Source organism: Artemia franciscana, chromosome 14, assembly GCF_032884065.1.
Source record: "Artemia franciscana chromosome 14, ASM3288406v1, whole genome shotgun sequence".
NCBI classification, from domain to species: Eukaryota; Metazoa; Arthropoda; class Branchiopoda; order Anostraca; family Artemiidae; genus Artemia; species Artemia franciscana.
The window spans coordinates 2430251-2456549 of NC_088876.1; the positions used below are offsets into that span (position 1 = coordinate 2430251).

At 35.3% G+C, this 26299-nt stretch overlaps 1 protein-coding gene across 1 annotated transcript in view; it reads left to right on the forward strand.

The window, feature by feature from the left end:
- LOC136035178 (dual 3',5'-cyclic-AMP and -GMP phosphodiesterase 11A-like) overlaps positions 1–26299 on the forward strand; it is a 263712-nt gene that overhangs the window by 49915 nt on the left and 187498 nt on the right. Inside the window, exon 5 of the mRNA XM_065716750.1 lies at positions 23832–24065. Coding sequence (XP_065572822.1) covers positions 23832–24065 — 234 coding nt within the window. The remainder of the gene's footprint in view (positions 1–23831; positions 24066–26299) is intronic.

A 26299-nucleotide genomic window follows, 5' to 3' on the forward strand; every position in this document is an offset into this window, starting at 1 on the left:
GATCTTCATCTAACTGCGGGGTTTTGCGTTCTTTAGCCTCAAGCCTGTTTCCTTGCTGTTCTTTTGATTCCTCGGCACGCTTTCTTTTGTGACTTTCTCTATCAGCAGCAAGTTTTTTGGCATAGACTCTTTGAGCATCTTCATCGGCTTTTGCCATTGTAAGTTCATCGGTCATTTTAAACTTAAACATTAATAGATTTCTACGTGAACATATATTTCTTAAATATCTTTAATGACGTCACCGTCATAGCAAAAATGACGACAACTAACTTCATGACGCCAGTCGACACAGAAACATGACGTCACCTGATCCATAGACAGACAACTTATTTTTATATATATAGATAGATATAATTCTAAAATTGTCAGGTAATTTTCTATTTTGAAATAAAAACTAAAAATTATTGCTCAGACAACATAAATATTTTTGATATTTACATAATAGCTTTAGTGGTTCTGGACTGAAAACTAAATATGCTAATCAAATTGGGAATTGCAATCTTTTAGGTTGAAAAGGCATATCCATTGGAATCATGAGAATGCGTGGAATAAGAAAAGCCTCACCCTCAAAAGGCCCTGTCAAGATTGCTGCCTCTATTACGTTATAACAGACATAACACGTCATTTGTGTCCCGGTGTCCCGGTCTGTAGTTTCGTTAGTCGACAAACATGACGTCAGACGACAAACAACTTCATGACGACATACAGCTCAATCCTTATAATGACGTCAGTCGACAAACATGACGTCAGTCGACACACAAACATGACGTCAGTCGACAGACAGACAAACAACTTATTTTTATATATACAGATATATATATATATATATGTATATATATATATATATATATATATATATATATATATATATATATATATATATATATATATATATATATATATATATATATATGTTTTTAACTACGTAAAACTTGCGAATATACAACATTCTTTGCTGTCCCATCGTCTGTGCATATAAATAGATTGTCAGGTTTACCGACTCTTGAACATGCAACGCATAATGGTCCATGGGAAAACAATCCGTATTCAGATCTATACCTCATGATTCCATTGATTGCCCTTGAGCTTTGTTGATGGTGATTGCTAATCGACCATTTCCTTTGTTGCCGTCGTCATTTATATATCCCCCTGTGCCCCCCGGCGTCCCCGTTGTAGTTGTGTCCCTGTGTCCGGGTCGTCATTTATATTGACGATTTATATTGATACTAGCTGTTGGGGTGGCGCTTCGCGCCACCCCAACACCTAGTTGGTAGGGCGCTTCGCGCCCCCCCAAGCCCCCCCGCGCACGTAAGTCGTTACGCGCCATATTAGTTACGCGCCATTGTAGTTGTGTCCCTGTGTCCCACCTGTGAATAGAGATAGATATAAATATATGTTTTTAACTACGTAAAACATGCGAATATACAACATTCTTCGCTGTCCCATTGCCTGTGCATATATATAGATTGTCAGGTTTACTGACTCTTGAACATGCCACATATAATTGTCCATGGGAAAAACAATCCGTATTCAGATCTATACCTCATTATTCTAATGATGTGTCCCTGTGTCCCGGTCGTCATTTATATTCCCTGTGTCCCGGTCGTCATTTGTGTCCCGGTGTCCCAGTTTGTAATTTCTCTTTGAGTGTCCCGGTCGTCATTTATATTCCCGGTGTCCCGGTCGTCATTTGTGTCCCGGTGTCCCGGTCTGTAATTTCTATTCGAACAATCCCTGTGTCCCGGTCGTCATTTATATATCCTGCCTGTGCCCCCGGCGTCCCCGTTGTAGTTTTGTCCCTGTGTCCCGGTCGTCATTTATATTCCCTGTGTCCCGGTCGTGATTTGTGTCCGGGTGTCCCAGTCTGTAATTTCTCTTTGAGGTTCCAGGTCGTCACTTATATTCCCTCTGTCTCGGTCGTCATTTGTGTCCCGGTCTGTAATTTCTCTTTGAGTGTTTTTTCTTTTTAGTTTTTTTTTAGTTTTTTACCTTTTTTCTTTTTTCAGTTTTCTTTTTCTTCTTTATTTTTCAGCGTCACTATGAAGTACATATCGACGAACCTTTGTTTTTTTAACTTAAATCTGGTAGGCATTGATGACCTTATCCAAGTCAAAATCCCAAACCCAATCATCATCGCTATCATTTTCAGTTTTGATATGTTTTGACTCTCGCTCTCCAGGTGGATTTTCATCTAACTGCGCGGTTTTGCGTTCTTTAGTCGCAAGCCTGTTTTCTTGCTGTTCTTGTGATTCCTCGGAACGCTTTCTTTTCTTACTTTCTCTATCAGCAGCAAGTTTTTTGGCATAAACTCTTTGAGCAGCTTCCTCGGCTGTTGCCATTGTAGGTTCTTCAGTCATTTTACAATTAAACATTTTTCCGTGAACAAATGTCTTAAATACCGTTAATGACGTCACCGTCAAAGCAAAAATGACGACAACTAATTTCATGACGTCAGTCAACACAGAAACATGACGTCACCTGATCCACAGACAGACATACAACTTATTTTTATATATATAGATATATATATATATATATATACTAGCTGTTGGGGTGGCGCTTCGCGCCACCCCAACACCTAGTTGGTGGGGGCGCTTCGCGCCCCCCCCAAGCCCCCCCGCGCGCGTAAGTCGTTACGCGCCATAATAGTTACGCGCCATTGTAGTTGTGTCCCTATGTCCCACCTGTGAATATAGATATATATATATATATATATATATGGTTTTAACTACGTAAAACTTGCGAATATACAACATTCTTTGCTGTCCCATTGTCTTTGCATATAAATAGATTGTCAGGTTATCCCCCTGTTTCCCCCGGTGTCCCCGTTGTAGTTGTGTCCCTGTGTCCCGGTCGTCATTTATATTCCCTGTGTCCCGGGTCCCGGTCATCATTTGTATCCCGGTGTCCCGGTCTGTATATACATTCGTTTTTTAGTTTTGTTTTTCTCCTTTATTTTTTTCCTTTTTTTTCTTTTTTAGCTTATTTAGATTTTTAGATTTTTTAGTTTTTTTTATTAGTTTTTAGTTTTTATTTCTTTTTAGTTTTTTTGTCCCGGTCGTCATTTATATCCCCCTGTTTCCCCCGGTGTCCCCGTTGTAGTTGTGTCCCTGTGTCCCGGTCGTTATTTATATTCCCTGTGTCCCGGTCGTCATTTGTATCCCGGTGTACCGGTCTGTATATACATTCGTTTTTTAGTTTTGTTTTTCTCCTTTATTTTTTTCCTTTTTTTTTCTTTTTTAGTTTATTTAGATTTTTAGATTTTTTAGTTTTTTTATTAGTTTTTAGTTTTTTTTTCTTTTTAGTTTTTTTGTAGTTTTTACCTTCTTTTTAGTTTTGTTAATTTTTTTTTTTACTTGTGTCCTGGTCGTCATTTATACTCCCTGTGTCCCGGTGCTTTGTTGATTGCTAATCGAACATTCCTTTTGTCCTGGTCGCTTTCTCTTTGAGTGTCGTCATTTATTTTTTTCTTTTTTAGTTCTTTTAGTTTTTACCTTTTTTAGTTTTTTTTTAGTTTTTAGTTTTTTTAGTTTTTTACCTTTTTTTAGTTTTTTTAGTTTTTTAGCTTTTTTATTTTTTTTATTAGTTTTTAGTTTTTTTGTAGTTTTTGCCTTTTTTTTTAGTTTTTTGTCCTGGTCGCTTTCTCTTTGAGTGTCGTCATTTATTAGTTTTTTCCTTTTTTTTTTTTAGTTTTTTATTGGTTTTTACCTTTATTTTAGCTTATTTTTCAGTTTTTTCCTTTTTTTTAGTTTTTTTTTATTTTTTATTTTTTTTAGTTTTTTACCTTTTTTTAGTTTTTTTAGTTTTTTTAGTTTTTTAGCTTTTTTACTTTTTTTATTAGTTTTTAGTTTTTTTTTGTAGTTTTTGCCTTTTTTTAGTTTTTTCAGTTTTTTTTTTAGTTTTTTATTGGTTTTTACCTTTATAGTTTTTTTAGTTTTTTAGCTTTTTTATTTTTTTTATTAGTTTTTAGTTTTTTTTGTAGTTTTTGCCTTTTTTTAGTTTTTTCAGTTTTGACGTCACCTAATCCAGTTTTTTCAGGTGACGTCACCTGACACATCCATCCACACATCCATCCACACATCCACAGACAGACAACTTATTTTTATATATATAGAAGATATATATATATATATATATATATATATATATATATATATATATATATATATATATATATATATATATATATATATATATATATATATATATATATATTATATATATATATATATATATATATATATATATATATATATATAGATCTATATTCACAGGTGGGACATAGGGACACAACTACAATGGCGCGTAACTAATATGGCGTGTAAAGGCTTACGCGCGCGGGGGGGCTTGGGGGGGCGCGAAGCGCCCCCACCAACTAGGTGTTGGGGTGGCGCGAAGCGCCACCCCAACAGCTAGTATATATATATCTATATATATAAAAATAAGTTGTCTGTCTGTCTGTGGATCTGTGGATCAGGTGACGTCATGTTTCGGCTGACGTCATGAAATTAGTTACCGTCATTTTTGCTTTGAAGGTGACGTCATTCAAGTTATATAAGACATATGTTCGCGTAAAAATCTATTAATGTTTAAGTTTACAATGACTGATGAAGACGCTCAAAGAGTCTATGGGCACACGTAAAAACATTAAAATTAACTACAAATATGCGTGTCCGATTGCAAAACGATGACTCTGGTCAAACATTTTCAGATCAATTGCTGGCAATGGGAAACGGAAAGCTCCCAGTAGACTCAATTTCAGGACGTATACAACTACCTGCTGATTTCTGTAATTTAGTGACGTCCAAAAATGAATTGATTGAAAAAGTATTTCCGAATATTCTAAACAATTATAAAAATAATAAATGGCTAAGTGAAAGAGCGATTCTTGCACCCAAAAATATAGACGTCCACGAAATCAACAATATTGTTTTGACCAAGATTCAAGACCAGGCAGTCCTTTACAAGTCAGTCGACACAGTTTTGGAACCAAATGAAGCGGTTAATTATCCATCTGAATTTTTAAATTCCATAGATCTTTCAGGGTTTCCACCACACGTGCTACAACTAAAAATAGGCGTACCAATAATACTTTTAAGAAATATCAACCCACCAAAGCTTTGCAATGGCACGCGACTTGCCGTAAAAAAACAATGGAAAACCTAATAGAGGCCACAATCCTGACAGGGCCTTTTGAGGGTGAGGCTGTTCTTATTCCTCGCATTCCCATGATTCCAACGGATCTGCCTTTAAAATTTAAAAGATTGCAATTCCCAATTCGATTAGCATTTGCAATCACCATTAACAAAGCTCAAGGTCAATCATTAGAAAAATGTGGTATAGATCTTAATACTGATTGTTTTTCCCATGGACAATTGTACGTTGCATGTTCAAGGGTCGGTAAACCTGACAATCTATTTATATGCAGCGACAATTTGACAGCGAAGAATGTTGTATATTCGCAAGTTTTACGCAGTTAATTTGTATTGTATCTATCTATCTATCTATCTATATAAAAACGAGTTGTGTGTATGCATGTTTGTTTGTTTGTAAAAAGAGCGTTTGCATATGACGTCATTATTAGTACATAAGGCTTTGTATATGCACAGACAATGGGAAAGCCAAGAATGTTGTATATTCGCAAGTTTTACGTAGTTTGAAACACATAGCTAGTATATATATATATATATATATATATTATATATATATATATATATATATATATATATATATATATATATATATATATATATATATATATATATATATATATATTATATATATATATATATATATATATGTATATATATATTTATGTTTTTAACTCCGCAAAACTTGCGAATATACAACATTCTTCGCTGTCCCATTGTCTGTGCATATAAATAGATTGTCAGGTTTACTGACTCTTGAACATGCAACATATAATTGTCCATGGGAAAAACAATCCGTATTCAGATATATACCTCATTATTCTAATGATTGCCCTTGAGCTTTGTTGATGGTGATTGCTAATCGAATATTCCCTGTGTCCCCGTCGTCATTTATATATCCCCCTGTGCCCCCCGGCGTCCCGTTGTAGTTGTGTCCCTGTGTCCCGGTCGTCACTTATATTCCCTGTGTCCCGGTCGTCATTTATATTCCCTGTGTCCCGGTCGTCATTTGTGTCCCGGTGTTCCAGTTTGTAATTTCTCTTTGAGTGTCCCGATTGTCATTTATATTCCCTATGTCCCGGTGTCCCGGTCGTCATTTGTGTCCCGGTTTCCCGGTCTGTAATTTCTCTTCGAACAATCCCTTTGTCCCGGTCGTCATTTATATTTCCCCCCTGTGACCCCGACGTCCTCGTTGTAGTTGTGTCCCTGTGTCCCGGTCGTGATTTGTGTCCCGGTGTCCCAGTCTGTAATATCTCTTTGAGTGTCCCGGTCGTCATTTATATTCCCTGTGTCCCGGTATCCCGGTCTTCATTTGTGTTCCGGTGTCCCGGTCTTTAATTTCATCAGTTGACAAACATGATGTCAGTCGACAAACAACTTCATGACGACGTACAGCTCAATCCTTATAATGACGTCAGTCGACAAACATGACGTCAGTCGATACACAAACATGACGTCACTCGACAGACAGACAAGCCCCCCCACGCGCGTAAGTCGTTACGCGCCATATTAGTTACGCGCCATTGTAATTGTCCCCCTGTGTCCCACCTGTGAATATAGATACACATATATATATATATATATATATATATATATATATATATATATATATATATATATATATATATATATATATATATATATATATATATATATATATATATATATATATATAATATAAATATATATATATATATATATATATATATATATATATATATATATATATATATATTATATATATATATATATATATATATATTTTATATATATATATTATATATATATATATATATATATATATATATATATATATATATATATATATATATATATATATATATATATATATAAATATATATATATATATATATATATATATATATATATATATATATATATATATATATATATATATATATATATATATATATATATATATATATATATATATATGTTTTTAACTACGCAAAACTTGCGAATATACAACATTCTTCGCTGTCCCATTGTCTGTGCATATAAATAGATTGTCAGGTTTACTGACTCTTGAACATGCAACATATAAATGTCCATGGGAAACACAATCCGTATTCAGATCTATACCTCATTATTCTAATGATTGCTCTTGAGCTTTGTTGATGGTGATTGCTAATCGCATATTTCCTGTGTCCCCGTCGTCATTTATGTATCGCCCTGTTTCCCCCGGCGTCCCGTTGTAGTTGTGTCCCTGTGCCCCGGTCGTCATTTATATTCCCTGTGTCCCGGTCGTCATTTATATTCCCTGTGTCCCGGTCGTCATTTGTGTCCCGGTTTTCCAGTTTGTAATTTCTCTTTGAGTGTCCCGGTCGTCATTTATATTCCCTGTGTCCCGGTGTCCCGGTCGTCATTTGTGTCCCGGTCTGTAATTTCTCTTCCAACAATCCCTTTGTCCCGGTCGTCATTTATATTTCCCCCCTGTGCCCCCGACGTCCTCGTTGTAATTGTGTCCCTGTGTCCCGGTCGTGATTTGTGTCCCGGTGTCCCAGTCTGTAATATCTCTTTGAGTGTCCCGGTCGTCATTTATATTCCCTCTGTCCCGGTATCCCGGTCGTCATTTGTGTTCCGGTGTCCCGGTCTGTAATTTCATCAGTTGACAAACATGATGTCAGTCGACAAACAACTTCATGACGACATACAGCTCAATCCTTATAATGACGTCAGTCGACAAACATGATGTCAGTCGATACACAAACATGACGTCACTCGACAGACAGACAAGCCTCCCCACGCGCGTAAGTCGTTACGCGTCATATTAGTTACGCGCCATTGTAGTTGTCCCCCTGTGTCCCACCTGTGAATATAGATACATATATATATATATATATATATATATATATATATATATATATATATATATATATATTATATATCTATATATATAAAAATAAGTTGTCTGTCTGTCTGTCTGTGGATCAGGTGACGTCATGTTTCTGTCTTGACTGACGTCATGTCCGAAGATATACTCCATCGAAAACAGTTAGAGACGTCAGATATGACTTTTGATTTTACATCAGAAATTTATAACTACACTTTAGTTGTTATAGAAGATTTGTGCGTACGTATGGCAAACAAACCTCTTCAGGATTTGGGAATTCCTTCACCTAATCGTATCGCTGCTGTTTCTACATGTGTAGAATTGGATCGTGAACAAAGCTACAGTACGAGTGATCTATTGTCGTATGTACAAAATAACATTTCCAAGTTAACGTCGGAACAAAAAGACATTTATGATACGATAATGCATTGTGTCGATAACAACGTTGGAGAAATTTTCTTTTTGGATGCGCCAGGAGGTACTGGTAAAACGTTTGTGATAAAACTGATTCTGGCATCAATTCGATCAAAAAATGATATAGCGTTGGCAATTGCGTCGTCCGGAATAGCCGCAACATTGCTGCCTGGTGGAAGAACTGCTCATTCCGCTTTGAAATTGCCTCTGAACTTGCATTCTACAGAAACTCCCACGTGCAATATTTCCAAATCATCTGGGATGGGTAAAGTATTGCAGCAATGCAAACTTATTATTTGGGATGAGTGCACAATGGCACACAAAAAATCGCTCGAGGCTCTGGATCAATGCTTGAAAGATTTGCGAGGGAAGTCGAAACCCTTTGGCAGCACATTAATATTGCTTGCGGGAGATTTCAGGCAAACATTACCTATAATAACTAAATCAACTCCTGCAGACGAAATGAATGCTTGCCTGAAAAATTCTAATTTATGGGAACACGTAAAAACATTAACATTAACTACAAATATGCGTGTCCGATTGCAAAACGATGACTCTGGTCAAACATTTTCAGATCAATTGCCGGCAATGGGAAACGGAAAGCTCCCAGTAGACTCAATTTCAGGACGTATACAACTACCTGCTGATTTCTGTAATTTAGTGACGTCCAAAAATGAATTGATTGAAAAAGTATTTCCGAATATTCTAAAAAATTATAAAAATAATAAATGGCTAAGTGAAAGAGCGATTCTCGCACCCAAAAATATAGACGTCCACGAAATCAACAATATTGTTTTAATACTTTTAAGAAATATAAACCCACCAAAGCTTTGCAATGGCACTCGACTTGCCGTAAAAAAAAACAATGGAAAACCTAATAGAGGCCACAATCTTGACAGGGCCTTTTGAGGGTGAGGCTGTTCTTATTCCTCGCATTCCCATGATTCCAACGGATCTGCCTTTTCAATTTAAAAGATTGCAATTCCCAATTCGATTAGCATTTGCAATCACCATTAACAAAGCTCAAGGTCAATCATTAGAAAAATGTGGTATAGATCTTAATACTGATTGTTTTTCCCATGGACAATTGTACGTTGCATGTTCGAGGGTCGGTAAACCTGACAATCTATTTATATGCAGCGACAATTGGACAGCGAAGAATGTTGTATATTCGCAAGTTTTACGCAGTTAATTTGTATTTTGGAACCAAATGAAGCGGTTAATTATCCATCTGAATTTTTAAATTCCATAGATCCTTTAGGGTTTCCACCACACGTGCTACAACTAAAAATAGGCGTACCAATAATACTTTTAAGAAATATCGACCCACCGAAGCTTTGCAATGGCACGCGACTTGCCATAAAAAAAACAATGGAAAACCTAATAGAGGCCACAATCTTGACAGGGCCTTATGAGGGTGAGGCTGTTCTTATTCCTCGCATTCCCATGATTCCAACGGATCTGCTTTTTCAATTTAAAAGATTGCAATTCCCAATTCGATTAGAATTTGCAACCACCATCAACAAAGCTCAAGGGCAATCACTAGAAAAATGCGGTATAGATCTTAATACAGATTGCTTTACCAATGTACAATTGTATGTTGCATCTTTGAGGGTCGGTAAACCTGACAATCTATTTATACGCACAGACAATGGGACAGCGAAGACTGTTGTATATTCACAAGTTTTACGTAGTTAATTTGTATTGTATCTATCTATCTATCTATCTATATAAAAACGAGTTGTGTGTATGCATGTTTGTTTGTTTGTAAAAAGAGCGTTTGCATATGACGTCATTATTAGTACATACGGCTTTGTGTATGGAGAGACAATGGGAAAGCCAAGAATGTTGTATATTCGCAATTTTTACGTAGTTTGAAACACATATATAAATCTATCTATGTTCACAGGTGGGACACAGGGACACAACTACAATGGCGCGTAACGACTTAAGCGTGCGGGGGGGGCTTGGGGGGGCGCGAAGCGCCCCACCAACTATGTGTTGGGGTGGCGTTAAGCGCCACCCCAACAGCTAGTATATATATATATATATATATATATATATATATATATATATATATATATATATATATATATATATATATATATATATATATATATATATTTAACCACGTAAAACTTGCGAATATACAACATTCTTTGCTGTCACATTGTCTGTCCATATAAATAGATTGTCAGGTTTACCAACTCTTGAACATGCAACATAATAATTGTCCATGGGAAAACAATCCGTATTCAGATCTATACAGCATTTTTCTAACGATTGCCCTTGAGCTTTGTTGATGGTGATTGCTAATCGAACATTCCCTGTGTCCCCGTCGTCATTTATACATCCCCCTGTGCCCCCGGCGTCCCCCTTGTAGTTATGTCCCTGTGTCCCGGTCGTCATTTGTGTTCCGGTATCCCAGTCTGTAATTTCTCTTTGAGTGTCCCGGTCGTCATTTATATTCCCTCTGTCCCGGTCGTCATTTGTGTCCCGGTCTATAATTTCTCTTTGAGTGTTTTTTCTTTTTAGTTTTTTATTAGTTTTTTACCTTTTTTCTTTTTTCAGTTTTCTTTTTCTTCTTTATTTTTCAGCGTCACTATGAAATACATATCGCTGAATCTTTGTTTTTTAACTAAAATCTGTAGGCATTGATGACCTTATCCAAGTCAAAATCCCAAACCCAATCATCATCGCGATCATTTTCAGCTTTGATATGTTTTGACTCTCGCTGTCCAGGTGGATTTTCATCTAACTGCGCGGTTTTGCGTTCTTTAGCCGCAAGCCTGTTTTCTTGCTGTTCTTGGGATTCCTCGGCACGCTTTCTTTTCTTACTTTCTTTATCAGCCGCAAGTCTTTTGGCATAGACTCTTTGAGCAGCTTCCTCGGCTGTTGCCATTGTAGGTTCTTCAGTCATTTTACAATTATTACGATAAAAGGACCCTGTATGTCAAATTAAATATAAAAAAACTAGTCTTTTTAACTGAAAGTAAGGAGCGATATTAAAACTTAAAACGAACAGAACTTACTCCGTGCATGAAAGGGGCTGTTCCCTTCTCAACATCCCACTCTTTACGCTAAAGTTTGACTCTTTCTCTCAATTCTACTTTATCAAATTCTTTCTCTCAATTCTACTTTATTAAACTCTTTCTCTCAATTCTACTTTATTAAACAGTAAAAACTTTAACGTAAAGAATGGGGCGTTGAGAAGGGAACAGCCCCTTTCATACACGGAATAATTTCTGTTCGTTTTAAGTTTTAATGTCGCTCCTTACTTTCAGTTAAAAAAAAAAAATTATTTAATTTCTGAACGTTTTTGAATTAGTGCATGTTTGATTTTGGCTCTCCGCACATAAATTATTAAAATGAAATTTGTATATTAATTCTTTTCTTGGCTAAATGGTTTTCTATTAGTTTTGATCAGACGATTTTGAGAAATAAAGGGTGGGGAAGGAGGCCTAGTTGCCCTCCAGTTTTTCGGTTACTTAAAAAGGCAACTAGAACTTTTAATTCTTTACGAACGTTTTTATTAGTAAACAAGAGCTAAGAGCTCATATGGCACTTGTGACGAGGCGAGAAGAGCTAAGAGCCAAGAGATCATATGGTATGAGCTCTAACAAAATTCTATGAATCAATAGATTGATTTAAAAAGGAGAATAAGAGGCTTAATGCCGGTCAGGATTTAAAATAAGAGCTCTGAGTCACGATGTCCTTCTAAATATCAAAATTCATTAAGATCCGATCACCCTCTCGTAAGTTATAAATACCCAATTTTTTCTAATTTTTCCTCACCCTTTAGCCCCCCAGATGGTCGAATCTGGAAAAACGACTTTATCAAGTCAAATCGTGCAGCTCCCTGACACGCCTACCAATTTTCATCGTCCTAGCACGCCCAGAAGAACCAAAACCGCCAAATCACTGAACCCCTCCCCCCAACTCCCCCAAAGAGAGCGAATCCGGAACAATTCTGTCAATAACGTATCAAGGACATTTGTTTATTCTATCCACCAAGCTTCATCCCGATTCCTCCACTCCAAGTGTTTTTCCAAGATTTCCCCCTCCAACTCCCCCCAATGGCAAAAGATCTGGTTGGGATTTGAAATAAGAGCTGTGAGACATGAATTCCTTCTAAAAATCAAATTTTATTAAGATCCAATCACCCGTTCGTAAGTTGAAAATACCTCATTTTTAAAATACCCCCCCCCCCTGATGTCACCAGATCCGGTTGGGTTTAAAATAAGAGCTCTGAGCCACAATATCCTTCTAAATATCAAATTTTATTGAGATCCGATCACTCGTTCTTAAGTTAAAAATACCTAATTTTTTCTAATTTTTCAGAAATAACCCCCCCCCCAACTGCCCCAAAGAGAGCAGATCCGTTCCGTTTATGTAAATCATATATCTAGGACTTGTGTTTATTTTTCCCACCAAGTTTCATGCTGATCCCTCCACTCTAAGTGTTTTCCAAGTTTTAGGTTTCCCCCTCCCAACTCCCCCCAATGTCACCAGATCCGGTCAAGCTTTAAAATAAGAGCACTAAGACACGATATACTTCTAAACATCAAATTTCATTGAGATCCGATCACCCGTTCGTAAGTTAAAAATACCTCATTTTTCCTAATTTTCAGAATCACCCCCCCCCCTCAACTACCCCAAAGTGAGAGGATCCATTCCGATTATGTCAATCATGTATCTGGGACTTGTGCTTATTTTTCCCATCAAGTTTCATCCCGATCCCTCCACTCTAAGTGTTTTCCAAGATTTTAGGTTTCCCCCTCCAACTCCCCCCGATGTGATCAGATCCGGTCGGGATTTAAAATAAGAGCTCTGAGACACAATATCATTCCAAACATCAAATTTCATTAAGATCCCATCACCCGCTCATAAGTTAAAAATACTTCATTTTTCTATTTTTTACGAATTAACCGGCCCCCCACTCCCCTCCAGATGGTCAAAATTGGGAAAAAGACTATTTCTAATTTAAGCTAGTCATGTCCCTGATACGCCTGCCAAATTTCATCGCCCTAGTATCGTAAGATAAAAATACCCCAATTTTCACGTTTTCCAAAAATTCCTGTTTCCCCCTCCAACTCCCCCCAATGTCACAGGATCTGGTCGGAATTTAAAATTTGAAGTTTAAAGAATAAGATCCTTCTAAATATCGAATTTCACCAAGATCTGGTCACCCTTTCGTAAGTTACAAATACCTCAATTTTCAAAATTACCCCCCCCCCCCCAATTTCCACCAAAGAGAGCAGATCTGGTCCGGTTATGTCAGTCACGTATCTTAGACAGGCTTCTATTCTTCCCATCCAGTTTCATCCTGATCTCACCGCTTTAAGTATTTTCTAAGATTTCCGGTCCCCCCCCACTGCCCCCCCCCCCAATTACGCTTGATCCGGTTAAGATTTTAAATGAGAGATCTGAGTAACGCGGTCCTTCTAAATTTGAAGTTTCATGAAGATCCGATCACTCCTCCGTAAGTTAAAAATACGTCATTTTTTCTTTTTTTCAGAATTACCCCCCCCCCCCCCCCTCAATAGAGCGGATCCATTCCAATTATGTAAATCACGTATGTAAGACTTCTGATTATTTTACCCACCAAGTTTCATCCCGATCCCTCCAATCTAAGCGATTTCCATGATTTTGGGTTCCCCCACCCCAAACTTCCCCCAATGTCACCAGATCCGGTCAGGATTTAAAATAATTGCTTTGAGACACGATATCCTTCTAAATATCAAATTTCATTGTGATCCGATCACCTGTTCGTAAGTTAAAAATACCTCATTTTTTCTAATTTTTCAGAATTAACCCTCCCCCAACTACCCCAGCGGATCCGTTCCGTTTATGTCAATCATGTATCCAGGACTTGTGCTTATTTTTCCACCAAGTTTCATCCCGATCCATCCACTCTAAGTGTTTTCCAAGTTTTGGGTTTCCCCCTAACAACCCTCCCCCCACCCAATGTCACCAGATCCAGTCGGGTTTAAAATAAGAGCTCTGGTCCACAATATCCTTCTAAATATTAAATTTCATTGAGATCCGATCGCTCGTTCGTAAGTTAAAAATACCTCATTTTTTCTAATTTTCAGAAATAACCCCCCCCCCGCCAACTACCCCAAAGAGAGCGGATCCGTTCCGTTTATGTAAATCATGTATCTAGGACTTGTGTTTATTTTTTCCACCAAGTTTCATGCCGATCCATCCACTCTAAGTGTTATCCAAGTTTTAGGTTTCAAAGTTTTTTTGCAAAAGAATCATTTTTGTATAGCGAAAAGAAAGCAGTTTACTTTGTATCCTTTGGATTCAGGGCTCTTTGTTGCACGTTGGATTCCGAAAAATAAACACGTTGACCATTCTGTAAATGTACCGCTAAGTGAACAACAGCTGGACTACGTTCATGTATCGGAAATGAAAGAATTCGCCAAATAGCTTCATTACTGCTTATGTATCTTCCAGCCTGATATTGTACGATTTCGTCGATATCTTTGATTTCGGACTGCAAGCCAAAAACTGCCATGTCACTGCCTTTGTTGACGTATTTACATATGTATTTGATTGCCTTTACGGAGTTACAATATTCAACGTTTATGTATGCATTAAATGTTTTTGATAATAATGGGGAATATGGAACAACCCACTGGTTATCTACTTTAATGGTGGTACCGTTACGCTTCTTTATTATTGCTGTTTTACCGGCATCTTCAGTAGATCTTCTTCTATATTGTGGGTAACCATCATTGCCAGTAATTGTGTTTGGTGCTAGAAGTCGAGGATATTGCTTTGTGCACCTTCCTTTGGCCATGCATGGTGAATTTTCGTTCAGTGCACCGCAAGGTCCATGTATCATATTTTTTACAACAATATCGTATAACCCATTATCGACATTTTCATCAGGTATTTCAGCGGAAATCACATTATCAATTTCATTAGAAGTAATTTTATAATGTAGCCAGATTAGTATATGTGCGTGTGGCAATCCTCGTTTTTGCCATTCAACTGAGTACATCCAGCATCGCACTGACCCAAACACTTCAAGTTTTACTATGTAGTTTATTTGTGATTTCAAATTTTGCCGGAAGACACGGGCCGTAATGTCATGTCTATGAACCGCCAATTGTCCTTGAAGTAAAAGCTGCTGTATCTCGTTCCAAGATTGATTACATGTAAATGTAATAAATAAATCTGGACGACCATAGAAACGAACATACGCAATAGCATATTGAGCATATTCATGCATATGACGGGGACTACCAGCATATGACGAAGGTAAAATCGTTAATCTGCCAACGTTTGTGGTATTACCGTCATTTACAACTGCATCTCGCAAATGAATGTATTGTTCAGAGCGGAGCTTGGTCTGATTCAGACGGATAAATAGCAAATGATCTGATTCAACTTTTGCATAAATATCAACGATGTATTGGTGAAACAATTGACGGCATTTCAAAATAATTGTCTTCATCCTGCCGAATCATTAGTCTATAGGAATAATAATGCATTGCACTGCATTTCTTATTCATTTCTTTGTTAGTGGTTGGATTTATCGATTTAATATTAAAGTGATAGCTGTCGGCCCCATCCCGAAAAATGATAGGATATTGTAGGGCATCGTAGTATCGATGAGTTTCAGCAATTCTTACCAACTGAGCGTTTCGCTTATGAAGAATAATATCTCGAGGTAAAAACTTATCACCGACCATAACGATTGCCACTTCGTCAATAGTTGTAGCATTGGATCTACGCACATGTTGGCCAGGAGGCGTTTTGTCAGCGGAAATAACAATTTTATGCGTATCAGTAGGCATCAAATCGATGGCTGTTTTAAACAGACGCACAAAATTATTATTTTCGTAGAAAAGATGTTGCAATTGGGAAACGATTGTCCTTTCAACGTCGGGAGAAATTTTGCAACGTGCATTCAATTCAGAATTTCTATCACTGATGAAGTACAATTGTAAAAATTTATGATTCTCGCCTGAGAATGGTAGAAGGGACCCTGCTCTATGATAAATTTGCCCTTTTACTTTGAAAGTAGACATAAATTGATCTGGATTTTCGATTTGGGCACCAAACGACGTCATTTGGAAACATGAGTTATATTTTCTGATTTTTGATAAAAAACGCTTAGATTCTGACGTAGTTCCAGTAAGCAAAGTCTTCAATGGCTCTGGGGGTGCAGCCAGTTGAGGAAGTTTAACTTTTCCTGAGGCGCAACACATTCCCATTGTTTCACTATTAAATTTCAAGGCCTTGCAGTAGGGAAAAAATTTAGATATAGTCCCTATTTGAACACATCTACTATAATCATCGATTGGGCTGTACCTGAATGCCATGCGATAATTTTCATGTTGCTCTTGCGATTCCTTGGCACGCTTTTTTTGGCATTATCTCTTGAAGCCGCAAGCCTGTTTTCAAGTTGCTCTTGTGATTCCTCGGCACGCCTTCTTTTTTCACTTTCTCTTTTAGCAGCAAGTCTGGTTTCGCGTTGCTCTGATAGTTTCTCGACACGCCTTCGTTGACGGAAATTGCACATTCCTAATCTGGCATTATCTCTTGAAGCGGCAAGCCTGTTTTCAGGTTGCTCTTGTGATTCCTCGGCACGCTTTCTGTTCTTACTTTCTCTATCAGCCGCAAGCCTGTTTTCTTGCTGTTCTTGTGATTCCTCGGCACACTTTCTTTTCTTACTTTCTCTATCAGCAGCAAGGTTTTTGGCATAGACTCTTTGAGCAGCTTCCTAGGCTGTTGCCATTGTAGGTTCTTCAGTCATTTTACAATTAAACATTTTTCCGTCCACGATCTTCTTACAATTAAACATTTGTCTTTGAACGAATTTCTTAAATACCTTTAATGACGTCATCGTCATAAATGACGACATGACGACCTGATGCCATGACGTCACTCGACACAGAAACACACACAGACAAACAACTTATTTATATATATATATATATATATATATATATATATATATATATATCTATCTATATATATATATATATATATATATATATATATCTATATATATATATATATATATATATATATATTATATATATATATATATATATATATATATATATATATATATATATATATATATATATATATATATATATATATATATATATATATATATATATATATATATATATATATATGTTTTTAACTACGTAAAACTTGCGAATATACAACATTCTTCGCTTTCCCATTGTCTGTGCATATAAATAGATTGTCAGGTTTACCGACTCTTGAACATGCAACATATAATTGTCCATGGGAAAAACAATCCGTATTCAGATCTATACCTCATGATTCTAATGATTGCTCTTGAGCTTTGTTGATGGTGATTGCTAATCGAACATTCTCTGTGTCCCCGTCGTCATTTATATATCCCTTTTTAGGGATCTTTTTTCTTTTTAGTTTTTTTTGTAGTTTTTACCTTTTTTTAGTTTTTTTTTATTTTTACTTTTTTTAGTTTTCTTTTTCTCCTTTATTTTTCAGTTTTTTTCCTTTTTTAGTTTTTTTTCTTTTTTAGTTTTTAGTTTTTTTAGTTTTTTACCTTTTTTTAGTTTTTTTTTATTTTTAGTTTTTTTTTTATTTTTTACCTTTATTTAGTTTTTTTTATTAGTTTTTAGTTTTTTTTTCTTTTTAGTTTTTTTTGTAGTTCTTACCTTTTTTTAGTTTTTTTCTTTTTTAGTTTTTAGTTTTTTACCTTTTTTTAGCTTTTTTAGTTTTTTAGTTTTTTTTCTGTTTAGTTTTTCAAGTCAAGTTTCGAACATGGAACCTCTCGAACCTAGAACCTGGAACATAACGCGTTACCAACTCAGCTACATCGGCTTGAATACTTTCGTTTTTGAATTGGTATATGATAAAAATAATTCAGACGCCTTATGTGGACAGACAGCTTAAGTTTTGTTCCAATTCTTTAAGAATGACCCCTGAATCAGAAAGGCCATTAGAATAAATAGTTGAAATTACTAAAAATACTTTAGCATAAAGAGCGAGGTATTTAGGAGAAGAAGCCCTCATATGCGTAATCATCTATGTTTCTTTTTGAGTTTTAATGCTACTCCTTACTTTCAATTGAAAAACTTTTTCATGTTTATTTTTTCAGTGTTTTTTTTATAGTAATGCTAGAAAATCCTGCGCCCTTTTCATTGAATTTCTCTTCCCCCATGACATATTCCTCCAAGTAAAAATCCTCCCACTTAGCGCCCTCCCCTCAACCTCCCTTCCCAATCCAAAAAATCCCCTTGAAAACGTCTGTACACTTCCCAATAACCATTACTGTACGTAAACACTGGTCAAAGTTTGTAACTTGTAGCCCCTCCCCCGGGGACTGTGGGGGAGTAAGTCCTCCCCAAAGACATAGTTATTATGGGTTTCGACTATGCGGAACAAAATGACTATCTAAAAATTTTGATCCGTTAACTTTGGAAAAATATGAGAGTGGGAGGGGGCCTAGGTGCCCTCCAATTTTTTTGGTCACTTAAAAAGGGCACTAGAACTTTCCATTTACGTTAGAATAAGCCCTCTTGCGAAATTCTAGGACCACTTGGTCGATACGATGACCCCTGGAAAAAAACCTAACAAATAAACACGCACCCGTGATCTGTCTTCTGGCAAAAAATACAAAATTCCACATTTTTGTAGATAGGAACTTGAAATTTTTGAAATATGGTTCTCTGATACGCTGAATGCGATGGTGTGATTTTTGTTAAGATTCTATGACTTTTAGGGGATGTTTCCCCTATTTTCCAAAATAAGGCAAATTTTCTCAGGCTCATAACTTCTGATGACAAAGACTAAATGTGATGAAAATTATATGTTTAAAATCAGCATGGAAATTCAATTCTTTTGATGTATCTTTTAGTATCAAAATTCGGTTTTTTAGAGTTTCGTTTACTATTGAGCCGGGTCGCTCCTTACTACAGTTCGTTACCACGAACTGTTTGATAAGGAAGCAAATTATTTCTTTAGTGGTCATCTAACCCTGCTGTGATAATTTGGCCTACAGAGCCCCTAAATGAAAAGAAGGATTAAAATAAACAATATGTATAGTAAACCCTATAGGGTAAATTGAAAAATCAAGTTGTCTCTACTGCAAGTTACGAAAAACAGGGGAAAGAATACGGCATTGGACTTTACAGTGCATACCAGCGGTACTGATCTCCCTTTCAAGACCCTTCAGGTAGGAAGTGCCATACAGGGCTGAAGGCCACCCCTCCTGTGTTTTCGCACATGTTTTCTGTTTTTCTTCCCAAGATACCTTCAGGTACCCATTTAAAGTTTGGTTGACTGTGGCTAAGCTTATAGGGTCACGCCACTGACCAATGTTTCAAACCAAATAACCAGCGACACCGGGAATCAAACCCCCGTCATAGCGGACTAAAAGTAAAGAGCAACATTAAAAACGAATACAGATTGTTTCTTATATGAAGGGTCCTCCTCAACCTCTCGCCGGTGATGCTATAGTTTTTTTGTGCTTTCAAAAAAAAACTTGTTCTTCCAACATCGCAGTAATTGTGTTTCAGGAGTTGTACTTAAGTAATTGTGAGACAAATTCCAACTTTAGCGTAAAGAGTGAGGGGTTGAGGAGCTAGTATTCCCTCCTCATATACGAAATAATTTCTGATCGCTGATAATTTAAATGCTGCTCCTTAGATCCAGTTGTAAAAACTTGCTTTTTAAGTAATTAGCCTAAAACACTTTTTCACAAAAGAAGTCGATCAAAAGAAAAGTGGAAAGCTACATTAAATGATTGAAACTACAATTTTTCAAGCATAGGAGAACTTTAGATCACTGTCATTCAATAAGTGAAATTAAATAAAAAAAAAACAAGTTTTTTTTAACGGGAAGTAAGGAGCGACATTAAAACTTAAAACGAGCAGAAATTACTTCGTATATGAAAGGAGCTGCTTCCTCATCAATGCCCCGCTCCTTGGGCTAAAGTTTGACTATTTCTCTTATACTCTTACTCTACTTTTTAAAACAGTAAAAAACTTTAGCGTAAAGAGCGGGGCGTTGATGAGTAAGCAGCCCCTTTCACATACGAAGTAATTTCTGTTCGTTTTAAGTTTTAATGTCGCTCCTTACTTCCCGTTAAAAAAACTTGTTTTTTTATTTAATTTCTGAACGTTAATGAATCAATGCATGTTTTGATTTTGGCTCTCCGCAGATGAATAATTAAAACAAAATTTGCTATTTTTTTTTGGCTAATTGACTTTCTCGTAATTTTGATCGAATGAATTTGAGAAAAAATGGAGCGGGAGAGGAGGCCTAGTTGCCCTCCGATTTTCGGTTACTTAGAAAGGCAACTAAAACTCTTAATTTCTTACGAATGTTTTCATTTGTAAAAAATATACATAACTTACAAATTAGCTTATGTAACGAACTTCTGTATTCTCATGTTCTTATTGCGTATATAAAGGGGTTCACCCCCTCATCAGTACCTCATTCTTTACACTAAAGCAGGTGGTTCGAGAAGCAATTTAATTAATCTCAAAATAAATAATAATATTTCTTTGAACAGGGACTTAGGGGAATACTCACTAAATTCTTTATACTCAAATTTAATTAAAAATGATCTAACAATTGTTTTACTGAACCGATTTATAATAGTATTGAACCAGCTACGAAAAGGCCTTTGAGACAGGCTGCTAAAAAAGCAAGGTTGGCTCTGAGAAATTGCATTTAATCACTTTGTTCTGTTTAGTTTGAATGAATTTATATACACACTTCATTCTTTTTGTCAGTCCTGGTTGAACATCGTTGAAGTAAGGATGCTAGGTCTGTTTTTAAAAAAAGTTTTAAAAAACATTATTTAGTTTTAATTCTCACAATTTAATGTAAGTTTATTTATATATACATACTAGCTGTTGGGGCACCCCAACACCTAGTTGGTGGGGTACTTCGCCCCCCCCAAGCCCCCCCGCGCGCGTAAGTCGTTACGCGCCATATTAGTTACGCGCCATTGTAGTTGTGTCCCTGTGTCCCACCTGTGGATATATATATATATATATATATATATATATATATATATATATATATATATATATATATATATATATATATATATATATATATATACATATATATATATATATATATATATATATATATATATATATATATATATATATATATATATATATATATATATATATATATATATATATATATATATATATATATATATATATATATATATATGTATATATATATATATATATATATATATATATATATATATATATATATATATATATATATATATATATATATATATATATATATATATATATATATATATATATATATATATATATATGTTTTTAACTACGTAAAACATGCGAATATACAACATTCTTCGCTGTCCCATTGTCTGTGCATATAAATACATTGTCAGGTTTACTGACTCTTGAACATGCAACATATAATTGTCCATGGGAAAAACAATCCGTATTTAGATCTATACCTCATTATTCTAATGATGTGTCCCTGTGTCCCGGTCGTCATTTATATTCCCTGTGTCCCGGTATCCCAGTTTTTAAAATCTCTTTGAGTGTCCCGGTCGTCATTTATATTCCCTGTGTCCCGGTGTCCCGGTCGTCATTTGTGTCCCGGTCTGTAATTTCTATTCGAACAATCCCTGTGTCCCGGTCGTCATTTATATATCCCGCCTGTGCCCCCGGCGTCCCCGTTGCAGTTGTGTCCCTATGTCCCGGTCGTCAATTATATTCCCTGTGTCCCGGTCGTGATTTGTGTCCGGGTGTCCCAGTCTGTAATTTCTCTTTGAGGTTCCCGGTCGTCATTTATATTCCCTGTGTCCCTTTCGTCATTTGTGTCCCGGTGTCCCGGTATGTAATTTCTTCAGTTGACAAACATGACGTCAGTCGACAAACAACTTCATGACGCATACAGCTCAATCCTTATAATGACGTCAATCGACAAACATGACGTCAGGTGACACACTAACATGACGTCACTCGACAAACCCACACACAAACATAGACAACTTATTTTTATATATATAGATTTTCTCTCTTGTTCTTGTATTGTGCTGAAGACGGCCCTTGGACATAGGGCCGAAATATTCACAGAACTCATTTCCACTGTCTCGAAAAGATTTTCCCTATTGTTTCTACTTTGTATTTGTTTGAAATTAATAACTGTATTCTGATTCCTAGACGGTATAACTATAGCAAACAGTATTACTGGCTTTCGTATAAAGCGAATATACCACTCGATGCCTTTTTTTTATGCTCTTTACAAATATAATAATCGCTTCTACCGGAAATTCAGATTTAAGCACTTTTTGACCTCTTAAAAATGACCTAAATATGTGGTCATCACAAATCTGTAATAGTTTAGAAACAAATTTGGGCTATATATTTGCACATCAGGGGGTGGTGGTAGCTGGTAAAGCATAGCATATATTAAATACGTAAACTAACCATTGCTGTATTTAATATAGTTAAATTTATAGCAAACAGTATAACTGGCGTTCATAATAGCCGGCTTTCATATTTTCGACCAAAAACGCATGCTTTTATTTAAAATTCGAGGTCAAGGAAGAAGAAAACATCATAACATTGGAAAAATTAATTTATCCAAATTAATATTGGAAAATCAGTGCTTGTGGATTATATAACATTGACAAAAAAAATTATAATGAAATAGTAAGTGTGAGATCAATGTTATAAGGTATTTAAGGTTTGAGGCCAATTTTCTTAGCCCTTTTTATACCCCATATTTTGGTCATTTTTAAGAGGTCAAAAAGTGCTTAAATCTGAATTTCCGGTAGAAGCGATTATTATATTTGTAAAAAAAAGGCATCAAGTGGTATATTCACTTTATATAAAAGCCAGTAATACTGTTTGCTATAAATTTACCTCCTAGACATTGTAGATACAACCCTTTGGATGACCGGCACAGATTTAATATGTTTTGATTTAGAACAGAATCCCCTAATATTCTTTTCAATCTTTTACCTAGATACTTTTAGCTTTAGTAATAATAGTAATAGCAGCAGTAGTAGTAGTATTAGTAGCATTATTAATAATAGCAGCAAAAGTCGTAATAGCAGAATGTGTTTGTTTTGATTTGATTCAAAATCCCTTCAAAACTCCATGAGAGCTTTTCTGTGATGTCATTAGCCATAGAAATAGTAGTATTAACAGAAGCTACAATAGTAGTAATGCTACACGGACTTAGTGCCCTTTATTAGTTCAACATCTCACTTAACATGTCCTGTAAATTTGTTCTTATTTGTAAGAGAAAGAAAAAACCACTGAGATCATGCTTAGGATTTTCAAAATTTTATTCCAAAAGCAACTCCCCTCTGCTATACATCTTCAGTTTTTCTTTCAACTTCAATAACCTTAACAAAAAAAAATTCATTCTAGGTCCAACTTCCAAGGCCTACATCGAAGCATCGAGATTTAAAAAGAGAGCTACGAAGGAGAGACGAGGGTGCATTCTTTTTAGATATTGTAAAAGACATAGCAAATGACTTAGATCTAAGATCTTTGACATGGAAAGTCAGAGAAAACTTGACGGTACTTTTGGACTGTGATGCAGCATCACTATTTATTGTTGATGACACTAAGGGAAGAACCAAGCCATCACTTATCTCTAAGGTTTGTTTTCTATGCATATACTAAATATACAGTTTAGCACCGGTTGCTCAAAATGTAATATGTCTTATGAGAAAAAAACTTAACAGAGAACAAAAAAAAATTTGAAAATCTGCTTTGGTGAGATTAATTTTTATAAACTATTCGAAAAAGTGTTTTTCAAGAAAATTAGAGAGAAAAAAGGTAAGGAAAATTACATTTTACTTTACAGTCCCTAGACGCGGCGTTGTTCTCTGTTTCTTGGCCCTTCAGTCAGGAAGTGCAATGGGGCTTAAAGTAGAGAAGGTGCAATTAGAGAGCCATATTGAAACTTAGGATAAGTAAAACTATAGTCCCTTAATAATTCAACTTTAAAACGACTAAAGTTTACAATCAAACCTGTTAGTGAAACAAAAAATCAGTATAAATTTTAGTATATATTCACATCAAACATGTAGATAACAGCATAGAACGAGTAGAAACTAAAATGAATACTCAAATCAAAATCGAACGAACAGAATTCAATACGAAAATTTAACAGTTAAAATTAGGGATGAAACCTTTTAATCGACAGTGAAACAAAAATAAAATTTTAACTGAATATTTTGGACACATATACAGTGTCCACCATCATCGCTATTGTTTCAATTTTTTCTACAAAAAACTAATAATAATAAATTTTGTATGAAATACTGAAATACTAGCGCTAAATTAATATTTTGTTTTTAAAACACAAATATATGGAACATATATCGATGAAATAATTTCAGTATGGAATTATGAGGAGGAGGAATTAAAAGGTTTTTAAGTATCTTAATTTTTGGGGAGGTGATTAAAAATTTACAATGGAATTAGAAGAAGATAACAAACTTCCATTTCTGGATGTTCTTCTTTTAAAAAATGAAAATACTCTGGATTTTAAAATTTACAAGAAACTTATTAACAATAATAGATTTTTGTCGTTCTTCTCCGGTCACATTCGCCAAGTAATAATTGGTTTAATCGTATCCTTAGATGACCGCATTTCTAGGATTTACTCTCCAAGATTCATTGAGGAGGAATTATTGTTGTTAAAAGAAATTTTAATGAGAAATCATTATCCAGGCTGGTTAATTGACCAGACTTTCTCGAAAAGAAGGGAAAATTTTCTAGAATTTTCTAACAATATCCTAGAAAAAAACAGAAAGAAAGATGTTTTTTGTTCTTTACCATATGTTCCAGGGCTGAGTGAAAAACTTAAAAGAATCTTACAAAATAATGGCTTAAAGGTAGTTTTAAGAGGTAGTAATACTTTGGCTAGATTTTTGAATTCTGGAAAGGATCGAATTTCCGTAGAGCAATAAAATGGGATCTATAAAATCCCACGTACTTGTGGAAGCTCTTATGTGGGACGTACTAACCAGAATTTGAAAATGGATTACAACAACAACATAATTCTATTTAATCTTCCTTAAAGCTAAATTCCAACCCTGAAAGTTTCACTTTGGCTCTATCGGAATATATTTTTAATTATCCAAGTAATTTTATTTTGTTTGAGAATGTCCTTTTGATTTCTAGGGACCAAGATTTAAAGCAAATTTTCAGTGAAACAATCAAAATTAAAAAGAAATTACTCAAAAATAATTTCATAAGCAGAGATACAGGTGAATTTGGATTGAAACCAATTTATGATAATTTACTGAGGTCAAATAAAGTAAATTTCATTTCACTTAAGAGTTTTGACCTCTGCCAACCTGATATTTCAGATAAATCTAATGAACCGGAACCGAAAAGGTCAAAGAGATTTACTTCCGCTGTTGCATTGAAAAAAATGAGAGCAATAAACTATATGTAATTAGTTTATTGGACATAAAATTTGTTGTTTTTATTGATGTCTTTTTGTTTTACTGCTGATGATGGACACTGTATATTTGTTCGAAATATTCAGTTAAATTTTTATAGTTGTTTTACTGTCGATTAAAAGGTTTCATCCCTATTTTGAACTGTTATATTTTCGTCAGGGAAAGGCAGTGTGGTTTTCGAAGTCATTTAAGAATTTAATACCAACAGGATTTTGGCTCCTGTTTAAGATTTTCTGTAACTCAATGTTTCATTTAATGACAATTTTTATTTTTCATTGTTGTAACTATAAAAATTTCTTAGATAATTTTTGGTTTTCACTAAAGCGCTAATGGCACAATTGAGTTGAAAAAGGAAAAAAGGAATTACCTTGAAACTTGCAAGGAAATGTTGAGAGGGATGTTTAAAGGGTAAAGGTG